The 11,780-nt window shown below is 39.6% G+C and overlaps 1 protein-coding gene across 1 annotated transcript; it reads right to left on the bottom strand.

Moving 5' to 3' along the window:
• Positions 1-7,322: 7,322 nt before the first annotated feature.
• LOC104602217 (Tetratricopeptide repeat (TPR)-like superfamily protein) lies at positions 7,323-9,815 on the bottom strand. The gene has a single exon (XM_010265829.2). It carries the CDS (start codon positions 9,755-9,757, stop codon positions 7,655-7,657), a length of 2,103 nt encoding a protein of 700 aa, XP_010264131.2. The 5' UTR covers positions 9,758-9,815; the 3' UTR covers positions 7,323-7,654.
• Between the last annotated feature and the right edge of the window lie 1,965 nt (positions 9,816-11,780).

Here is an 11,780-nt window from a genome sequence, read left to right as displayed (position 1 = left end):
TAGTGAGTCGTGTTTTCAGGGTGCTCCAAACCAAGTGGGATTATGAGGACCTTTTGCAACTCTTTGGATAATCTCGATAAGTCTTCTCTTAGGTTTGACAGTCGACCATTTGAACTTTTCCACCATAGCGATGAGAGTTCAAACGGCTGCCCCAACCCAGTAATGATTCAAAACTCAACATTTATAGGGGAAAACAAAGAAGAAGTTAAGGAAGTTTCAGAAGGGGAAGTCAGAGCGAGTAGTAATGAAAGTAAAGCTAGAGTAGAGGGAGAGAATAGAAAAGGAGATGAAGGGATCGGGACGGAAGGAGCATGTTAGTGTCGACTGTATAGGGGTAGTTTAGTCTTCCTATTTATGTTTAAGTTGATGCGTAATGTTTATGTTAAGTGATGTGTCCCATACTTAAGTAGGGAAATAATAGTATTTTGCTTTATTGAATAGAAACATATAAATATAACCTAGCTGACTAAAGAGAGGAATTAATCTCTCTAGTTCGAACCCGATTTTGCTTCTCTTATCTTTTCTCTTCTTTCCCATTCTCTTAGTATCCCTTCTAATATCTCTCTAATAATAATTCTAACAGAACTCTAGTGCAGATCAGAACTTTATCATGGTATCAGAGCAACTATAACAAAATTAGATCTGCCTAGAATTCTGTTTTTATCGCCATCTAACGTAGGGTTCTTCAAATTTCCTTGATCATCTATTGGATATAGGGAAAGGGGTTGAAAAGGAGTGATCGCCCTTTCCCCTTGGAGGTTTTCACGCCTTTGGTCAGTAGGTTGGTGGGTGTTTGCAATGGTTTGTACAACACCCCCCCCCACAATCGATGGTGAGAAGAGGGTTGCTTTAGGTGGTGTAGTAGACAATCAAGTGCATGTTGGTTTTTTGGTGATTAAATAGGTGGGTTATGTGGGTATTTCAATGTGGACCGAGTGATTGGTGAGTTTCTAATGTTATGGTGTGTATTCAGGTAGTTGTGTGTAAGTTTGTGGTGTAGAGAGTAAATAAATCAATGATGGGTATTGCTGAAATTGTGATTGTAGGTGGTTTTACTTGTGTGCAGTGTGGTGAGAAGTGAATTAAAAAGAAAAAATCAGATATGTGAGACAATAGTGAAAACAAATCTAGTGTGATGATTCCCACCGATTACCTAAATGTTCAAATGACTTCTATCAAATTGAATGGAGAGAATTATGTGCCTTGGGAAAAATCCATAGAGGTATTTCTTAGAGCTAAGAAGAAAGTGAAGCATGTAAGGGAAGAAAAACCCTCCACTGAGTCTCATGAGTATAGTGACTGGGAACAAGAAGATGCACTGATTATGACCTGGTTATGGAATTGTATGGAAACCCAAGATCAATGTGAATTTCATATTCCTAGATACAACCAAGGAGACTTGGGACCATGCCAAGAAGCTTTATTCGAGACAAGAGAACACTACTAGAGTGTATCAACTTTATCAGGAGTACTTTAATCTACAATAGGGTAAGCAAAGTCTTGAGAAGTACTATGCTAGCATGATGAACATTTGTAATGAGTTGAATGTGTACCATCCCCTAACTTCCTAATGATAAGATTTAGCAACAGCAAAGAGAACAACTAGATGTGACCAGATTTTTAGTAGGGCTAAAATTTGAATATGAACCAGCGAGAGCACAAATACTAGGAGGATCAGCTATTCCACCTCTAAAAGAGGTATTTGCCCATCTTCGAAAGATTTCTGTCGGGCCTACAGAGAATTCTAATATCTCTGAGAAGTTTGCCTTTGCAGTGATGAGAGGGGGAGGTCATGGTGTTAGAGGTGGAGCTCGGAGAGTTTAATCTAGTCGTAGTGGTGGCAGTGGAGTGGTGTATAGTCGTAGTGGTGGTGGTGAACGTATTGGAGGTCGAGACTCAAGGGGAGTTCGTGGTAGAAGACATAGTAATGGTCCAAGGAGGCATACACACTGTGGTATGTTTGTGTAGTTAACTTTTTGCGTTCATAGAGTGAAAGGTGGACAAAACAAGCACAACAAAAACCTTGAACATGGATAGGTCTGGGGGTTTGTGAAAGAGATATTGAAAAGGAGAAGAGTTATTCAAAACAGATGATGGAAGATGATTTATGAGATACATAGCAGTGCTGGCCGCCTCCACCCAGAACCAAGAAGGTACATTGGAATCCTGTAAAAGTGTTCTTACTATACTCAAGATGTGCCCATTCTTCCTTTCTGCTACCCCGTTTTGTTATGGGGTGCCCAGACAGGATTTTGGGGGTTGAATTCTATGTTGTTTCAGGTAATTTTGGAAATCCCCATTAATATACTCTTGCCCTAAATCTGATCTTAGCACACAGATTCAAGCATCAAATTTGGTAGTTACATAGGTGTGAAAGTATTTAAAAACACTGTATACTTTAGATTTCTTTCGAAGAAAATAAGCCCAAGTGAGACGAGTGCAATAATCAATAAAGCTTACAAAGTACTTATATCCTAGTCGTGAAACAACTGAAGACTACCAGACATCACTATGTATTAAATGAAAAGGAATTGTTGCATGCTCAGAATAAGAATGAAATGGTAAAATATGACTCTTACATAAACCACAAATGATGCAATCTTTATTCACATTCTTAAAAGAAACAACAGAAACATGTAAACTACCAGAAGCAAATAATTGATCATGTTTCTTAGTGTTGAAGATTAATTAGTTTTATGATGTTTTTCTGAGTAAATGTTTTATATTAGTTGTTAGATAGGAGGTGGGGACCACAGTAGTTATGTGAGTCCAAATTTTATTATATTTTTTTAGTGTTATATATGTTGTTTTATATTTTGCCGCCCTATAAGGGCATAGTTGTCTTTGTACTGTTCTATTATTTTAGTATAAATAATAAGTGAAGGGGGCAGCCAGATTATTGCTCTCTTTTCTTTCAACTTCCCTTCTTCTCTTCTTCTCCTTCTCTCTTCAAGAAACTACTTTCTTTCATATTTTTTTAATTTAGTAGATTTCTACTTGGTATCAAAGCATCAACTAGGATTTCTTGAAGCATTCTCATGCAGCCCTAGATCAGTCGACTGCATGAAGTAGTAAAGGGTTGATCAATCTGCTATAGATTACCCAGTTCTTTGAGTTTTTGATGGGGTCTAAACATCAAGAAGGTGATTATTGTTCGACATCAAAATCAGGAAGAACTAGAGTACGGGGAAGAGTCCCAAAAAAGTTGGACTCTTTGTTTTTTATTTGATCTTAGGCGCCCAGGTATTGTTAGTTTTCTTTTGATTTTCTGAAGAGGGCGGTTTGGTTTTTGAAATTTTCTAGGCTTCCCGGAGTGATCGATTCACTTTTCTCTCTGTTGGGAGGCGTGGGGAGGAGAGAGATTTCCCTCCAGCTAGGGTTTTCTTCTTCCGGAAGGGTTGATTTCTGTGTGTGTGGTATTAAATTATTTTTTGAAGGTCTCCAATCTCTTTTTTTTTTTCTTACTGTTGAACTGTTTGAAGTAAAATGGAGAGTTGGAATATCGAGATGAAATCTACCGGTACTGTGGGACTGGGTGTTGGAGGTAGTAGTGATATTTTTGGGTGTAGGATCATTACTACAGTAAAACTTGATGGTACAAATTATTTGGAGTGGGATCAAACAGCTAAGATGGCTATTGGTGCCCGTGAAAAATTAGAGTATCTCATTGTGAATGAGAAGAAACCTGATACAAACTCTTCTAGATGGGTGCAAGAGAATTACATGGTAATGTCTTGGCTGTGTAATTCTATGTTACCTCATATTGCAAAAAATTTCCTATGCGCTAATACTATTAAGGAGATTTGGGATGGAATAACTGAAACCTATTCTCATAAGCAAAATGAAGCCAGAGCCTATTAGTTAAGAAATCAGGTGATAAGTATGAAACAGGGAGAAAAACCTCTTGCTGTGTATTTCTCCATGCTGAAAACCCTATGGCAGGAAATAGATCACTTAGAAACTGTGGTATGGGAAAGTGTAAATGATGCAGTAACTTATCACAAACTGGTAGAGAGGAATAGGGTTTTTGAGTTCTTGGCAGGGCTGAACCTTGAATTTGACATTGCTAGGCAATAGATTCTTTCTAGGGAGGGTGTGACACTCTCTCAGGCCTATGCTTTTGTCTCTAAAGAGGAGAGTAGGAGGAATGTAATGCTGAGACAGCCTGGGATTGACCAGTCGACTATGGTTGGTACAACAAAACCTAAGTCGAATGGATACAGGGGGAGTAGTGAGACTAGAAGGGAAGATAAGAAGGACTTGGTGTGTGATTATTGCAAGAAGCCTAAGCATACCAGGGACACTTGTTGGAAACTTCATCCAAATCTTATGCCTGCTCAGATAAGAAACAAGAAGGGAAATGCAAATGTAGCCACTATAGGAGACTCTTCAGCCCTTCTCTCCCAATCTGATTGGGAATTCATTGCAGTAGCAGCAGTGAGAACAGAATTTGAGAGGTTTGGACAGCTTATGAGTAAGAAAGATTCACCCAACTCTAGCCTTCCAGATGGATAGCAGAATGCATGAACCAACTACACCACTTCCTTTGCACATACAGGTAGTTCATATGCAACTGCGAATTTTGTATCCACTTCAGGTAAGGAGGGACCTCCCTGGATTATAGACTCAGGAGCATCTGAGCATATGACTAATGCCCCTACCATTTTCAGTTCCTATCAGTTGTGCTCTGGTAGAGACAGAGTCTCAATAGCAGATGGTTCACATATGCCTATTGCTGGGAAAGGGACAATTAGAGTGACCAACTCTATTTTACATGTCCCTAGACTTCATACCAACCTATTGTCTGTTAGTTCTTTGACAAAAAATTTGAATTGTTCTATGACCTTTCTTCCTGTAATTGTGTTTTGCAGGATCTGGAGTTAAAGAAGATGATTGGGAGTGGTCATGAGGTGAATGGAGTCTACCTTCTGGATGAGATTCTGAGACATCATGGCCATCATGTTAGCAGCAGCAATAGTAGTGGGTCAGAGTCAATAAACTAGATTATGCTTTGGCACAATCGCTTTGGACATCTTTCTTTTAGTTCTTTGAAATTTCTTTTTCCAAAATTGTTTGAGTCTGTTCAATTATCTACTTTGGAGTGTGAGAGTTGTCAGTTAGGAAAGCATTGTAAATAGTCTTTTAAACCAAGTAATAAAAGAACTACTTCTGCTTTTAATATTGTTTACACTGATGTATGGGGGCCATATCAAATCCCTTCCATTGGAGGATTGCGTTACTTTCTCTTATTTGTGGATGATTATACACGATATTCTTGGATATATTTGATAAGATCATGTGATGAGGTTCCTAACTTACTATGACAATTCCACCAGATGGTTCTCACACAATTTGGAGTGAGAACTAAGGTTTTTAGATCAGATAATGCCAAAGAGTACTTTGAGAAGGACCTAACCACGTATCTCTTAGAACATGGTGTAGTTCATCAGAGCAATTATGCATATACACCGCAACAGAATGGAGTTGTTAAGAGGAAAAACAAACACATTGTGGAGGTGGCAATGAGCCTTATGGTGTGTGCTTCAATTCCTATGCAGTTCTGGGGAGATGCAGTTCTTATAGCCGTACATGTGATTAACCATATTCCTTCACAGACTTTGAGGTTTAAGGTGCCATTTAGCCTCCCTTTTCCAGATGGAGAGATATTTCATGTACCTCTAAGGGTTTTTGGCTATGTTTCTTTTGTTCACATTCTTGGCCCTCATCGCAAGAAATTGGATCCTAAGGCCAAGAAATGTGTTTTTCTTAGGTATGCTCAGAACCAAAAGGGGTATTGCTATTATGACCCAGTGTCGATGAACAGATTTGTCACTATGGATGTTACATTTTTTTAATCCACATTCTTCTTCACGAGTGGTTCTCCTCAAGGGGAAAGTTTTGGAGAGGAGAACTCACAATCTGTTCCTCTTCCTGTTTTTGTGGTGCTTCCATCATTTCAGCCAGCATCTGCATCAATTCAGCCACCACCTGCACCTCTAGTTTCATTACCTGAGCCACTACGGACAGCTTCACAGCAATATCAGCGCCGGCAGATGATGGTTGACTCCAAACATCCTCGACCCACACCACTCTCTGTCAGTCCTTCTGAAACTCCAGATTCGACAGATACAGTTCCATGTATTCCTCTTGAGCCTGTTATATTTTCCGATGATAATGTTTATGTCCCTAACACCATTGTTGCAGCTGATCTCACTGACCTTGATCTTCCCATTGCACTTTGTAAGGGGAAGAGAAAGTGTACAGCCCACTGCATTTCACACCATCTTTCCTACAGTGCCTTATCACCCTCCTACAGTGTTTTTCTTTATTCCTTGGATTCTGTGTCTATACCCAGGAATATTATTGAAATTCTCTCCAAACCTGAGTGGAAAACAATCATGCAAGATGAGATGGATGCTTTGGTCAAAAACCAAACTTGGGAAATAGTTGATCTCCCCCCAGACAAGGAGAGTGTCGGATGTCGATGGGTATTCACAGTGAAGTATAAAGTCGATGGCAAGATAGAGAGGTACAAGGCAATGTTGGTAGCAAAAGGGTATACTCAGACCTATGGTGTTGATTATCTGGAAACCTTTGCACCAGTAGCTAAGATGAGTTCAATTCGTATTCTTTTATCTCTAGCAGCCACCTATTCATGGCCCTTGTTCCAGCTTGATGTCAAAAATTCTTTCCTCAATGATGACTTATAGGAGGAGGTATATATGGACATTCCAGTAGGCTTTTATGAAAATGTTGGTAAAGGAAAGGTGTGCAGACTCAGAAAATCTCTATATGGATTGAAACAGTCACCTAGGGCTTGGTTTGACAGGTTTAGAGGGGCACTCATCCGTTTTGGATACACACAGACACAATCTGATCACACCCTCTTTGTGAAGATGAGAGATGCTTTGGTGTCAATTCTGATTGTGTATGTGGATGATATAGTGGTGACAGGAAATGATCTGGAGGAGATTGATGATCTCAAAAAATCAAAAGAATTAACTGAAATAAATGGAAGGACCAACCTGCAAATTGGTAACCAATAAACTTGGCACAACCATATCAAAGCCAATCAAGACAGTTAATATCCATGAAAATCAGGAAAAACTCTCCATTGTTCTAGTTTTGCATTTAGTCCATCCTAAGTCTTATTAATCAATACCACATTGTCGGCAAGCAACTTGTTTATAAATTGAAGGACACTATAACATGGTAAAAGTTCCTTTATGTTATAGTGTTAATGAATCCAGTCTTAGGAGGCATGTTCCATTCATTACGACACTCGATCAATGCTGCAGAGGTTTCATGACCCACTAAGAAAATTCAAATTAAACAACATAAATTTGCATAAATGCAGTACTATTGCACATCTTTCAATTGATCACTGAAAATCTAGTTTATTGGGTGGGGTGGGGGGTGGAGGAGAAGATGATTCCAACCCAGTCCCTCAGCTGAATCTCACATATTCTATGCCCTTTTTAATCAAGTATGAATCATGTAAATTGTTTTCTTCATGGTATACTTTTCCTAGTTATCAGTAATAAACCTCAATCCAGTCCTATTGTAATAATTACAAACCGACCTGGAACCATGCTTAGTTGATAATTATAAGAGATCAGACACTGTCCTGCCAACAACATGGCAACGTTTTGTTTCACCAATAATCTCCACAAGAACATACTCCACTTTTGAAATGATGAAATCTATGAGCATCTCGCACAAGAAATTCTCTTTCTGTAACCTTAGAGATAAATTTTGTAGCAGTATGGCAATCTCCACATACTCTTAGGTTCTTCTTGATTCTGATCATACTCCCAGGTGTCGAATTCAATAGACCAAAAGCAATTGCTAATTTCTCACTATGTACGGACAACATTTTCTCCTTTGTCTCTTCCTCAACATCATGCAATACAAAGTTTGTATCCGGCACGTATCCTTCTTGTCTAATCCTTTCCATCAATCTCTCCAATTCTGCATAGATCACATCTGTTTGTGGATTTGATTTATCTCCTGCTACAAACTTGTACACTTTGTTTTTCAATTCTACAACGGTGTGACCAGTGGTTTTCCTCACCCCTCTACGTTTCATAAGGGTTCTAATCTGATTGGCTTCTTCTCTCTTGCCTGAAGAGATGTAAATGTTGTATAACAGAACATAACGGCCAGGGTTTTCTGAGTCCAATTCAAACAAAGATTTAGCTGCCAATTCAGCAAGCTCCACATTTAAATGGATTCTACATGCTCCCAGTAAAGCACCCCATACGCCTGAATCTGGCTTTATTGGCATACTCTCAATAAACTCTTGAGCTTCACTTAGCTGCCCAGCTCGGCCCAAGAGATCAACCATACAAGCATAATGCTCCGATCTTGGCGTAACCCCAAAATCCTTGGCCATCGAATTAAAGCACCTCCATCCTTCAGCAATCAGGCCAGCATGACTGCAGGCAGATAAAACTGAGACAAATGTGATATGGTCTGGCTTTGCTGAATCTTTCATCTGATTAAAGAGATCAAGTGCTTCTCTTCCATAGCCATGCATTCCATATCCTGATATCATGGTGCTCCAGGAAACTAGGTTTCTTTCCTGCATCCTATCAAAAACTTTTCTGGCATAGTTCAAGCTCCCACATTTTGCATATAGATCAATTATAGCAGTTTCTATTAGTATGTTGTAGTTTAAGGAGGCACGAATAATGAACCCATGAATAAAACGTGCTTGATGCAGAGAGGATAAATTTGCAAAAGCACGAACAACACTAAGTAGGGTCACAAAATCAGGGCGATTTTTCCATAATATCATCTGTCTGAAGAGTTCTAAAGCTTCTGCAGGCAAATTGGCTTGCACATAAGCTTCAACCATTGAACTCCAAGACACCAAATCCTTGTCAAGAATCCCATCAAAGAATCTCCGAGCAACATCAATTCTTCCACACCTAGCGTACATACCTACTGCTGCACTTTGAACAGACTGATCCAAGTCAAGACCATTATCTACTATAGTTCTACAGACTGCATTTGCTTCATTCTCTCTATGAACACATTGTACAGCATTTAATATTGTAATTCGATTGGGTTTAATCCTCTCATCTAACATCCTATAAAACAGAGACAGGCCTTCATAATGACGACCATTGTTTGCATAAGCGCCTATCATTGAACTCCATGAAACCACGTTTTTGTGAGGCATTCCATCAAATACCTTCCGGGAAATCTCAAAGCGCCCACATTTGCCATACATGGTTATAAGAGAATTACCCATAAAGATATCCGATTCATATCCAAATTCCATCACGTCCCTGTGAACCTCCTCCCCAAATTGAACATCACGAAGATGCCCACACGCTTTGAGAACGAACGGGAACGTGAAATTATCGGGTGCAACGCCCGTTTCAAGCATCTGCCGGTAGAGAAGGATGGACCGATCGTAGAGTCCATTCTCTGTGAAGCCTCGGATCATGACGTTCCACAGGAAAACGTCGGAGGTCTGAGAAGCAGAGAAGAGCGCATAGGCATGAGACATGGAGCCTAAAGAAGCGTATTGACTGACAAGGTTGGTGAAGAAGAAGAGGTTGAGATGAAGATGGGATCGGAGCATGGAGGCGTGAACCGATTTAAGAGCCCCGAGGGACCCACATTGCCTGATCAGAGGGATGCATGTATCCGGTTCTATTGGTCGGAAGAAGATTTGGGTTTGTTCTGCTGCAAACCTGTGAAGAGCACATATGCTTCTCCTGGACCTCCTGGTTAGTCTATGCATTAAGAGCTTTCTGAAAAACAAAAGAGACGTTTCAACGGTGAATCGTTGCGGTTGCGCCCCTTTATATTGGGCCTGGATGGGCCGTATATGGATTTTAAGGATCCAATCTGAAGTCATTTTTAATGGACCGGGCATGGATCCATCTAGTTAGATCCAATTTCGCCTGCACTTATTTTTTATTTAGATGCGAATCTAGATTTGATTGGATATTATAAAATGGATAATAGTGATTAGCCAAGCCCATTGATGGCCATTCTTGGATGGGGTGCAAATCGGGCCGGGTTAGGTCAGGATGACTTTGCAGCGGGTAGTCCTTAAATGGAGTAAGTCTCTCATGAACTATCTACGGCAACGAAGACACCGCTACAGTCAAAGACTGCAGTAGCTAGTAAGGTAGGCTTTTCAATTCGTTTATCGTTGAGGGAAGTGACCTTAGTTTTTATCAAGGTTCAAAATATCGATATATATTGTATCGGGAGTTTTTTAATATACCCTTACAGAGGGAGTATTGGGGTTTTAACCGGTTCAGGAGATGGACGGACCTTAAACCGGTTCCTCTGAATCGGATTTGAAAAAAAAACTAAAAAAACCACAGATACTGATCGAGATGCCTCTATTGGCATATCGGACGTATCGATATTTTGAACCTTGGTCTCTATACACATAGGAGATGTTAAGGATTTTGCCTTTGTGGCTCTGTAATAAGTCTAAGGAAACGGAAAAGATAAATAAAGTAGAACAAAGGCATTCTTTTTTCAATTCAACTTAACTATGATACAAACTCAACCTAATATATAGTTGAATGAGAGGAAGGATACAATTTGGCACCAAAAAGAAAACGTAGAAATGAGCAAATAAAGGAGATGTTTGGAACCATGGCCATTTTTCAAAAAAACGGTGCCACATCGGATCCACATAGGTGTTTCAACAAACGCCCATGTATCTCATTGTTTGGTTCAGCCAACTATTAAAAAATCGGGCATGTCTCGAAAATTGGGACCCCACCGTTTCATGCATCGATGAACCGTTTCCCCCAACGGTTGACTGATGTGTATCCTATGTGGTGCTTACTTGTCAGTACATACATGAAAAATGATGATAAAAATCACCTTATCAAACAGCATAGTGTTGCTCAATACCTACGTGGCAGAAGCATTTTTTTTTTTGTGAAAAATGGGTCTTGAAAACATGAGCATTTTTTCTTGAAAATCAGTCCCAAAAAATGCCCACGCTACCAAACACCATAAAAGAGGTGGTTACAATGATCATACACTCAAAAGTTCAAAATGGAAACTGGGGGCTAGGAGTCAAGTTTAATACTCTGATAGTATTGGGATCATTCTAGTAGGTAGGGTCCAAGCTGTGGGAGTAATGATAGGTTTTAAAAGAAAAACTTAATTAAGACATAAGAGGGTTCTTTATGATGAAACATAAGAGGTTTTTAATATTTTACATGTGTGAAGAATGACACTTGGTGTGTCATATTTCCTTTGCCCTATAGTGAATTTGGAGTTAGTTCATGTGAGCAATTAAAAATGACACTTAGCAAGTAAATACATGGGTTGAATGGAAATTTAGTTAGATTTAGGATGGCAAATTTGGGTTTTGATATCAATAAGGTTGGGTTGGCTCTTGCATTATAATTTATATTATTCTTCTCAAATTTTAAAAGGGCAGATTTCTTAAACTATCTCTACTGTTTAAGTATTTGTTTTATACCCTACTATTTTTGACAATTAACATCCTATCCTGAGTATCTGTCAAAATCCGTATACATTGACACCAAGTGACCTATATATTTTTTTTCTAACGTCCCTTTCCTCTCGATGCAGCTGCGAAACACCAACACCCCCTTCCTTTGACCTCTCTCTCTCGCTCCCACAACCTCCGCTCTCCACTATTCCACTGTCCACCAGCGGCGATTACGCTGTTGGTACACACTCCCACATCTGCTCTCTCTCTCCGATCTAATGGTCACACCTTCTTTGGTCTTTCTCTCTCCCTTCTTCATTCTCAAACCTCT

The sequence above is a fragment of the Nelumbo nucifera genome, chromosome 3, assembly GCF_055504915.1.
Source record: "Nelumbo nucifera cultivar China Antique chromosome 3, China Antique-T2T, whole genome shotgun sequence".
NCBI lineage: Eukaryota > Viridiplantae > Streptophyta > Magnoliopsida > Proteales > Nelumbonaceae > Nelumbo > Nelumbo nucifera.
This window is presented reverse-complemented; position numbering and strand designations above follow the sequence as displayed.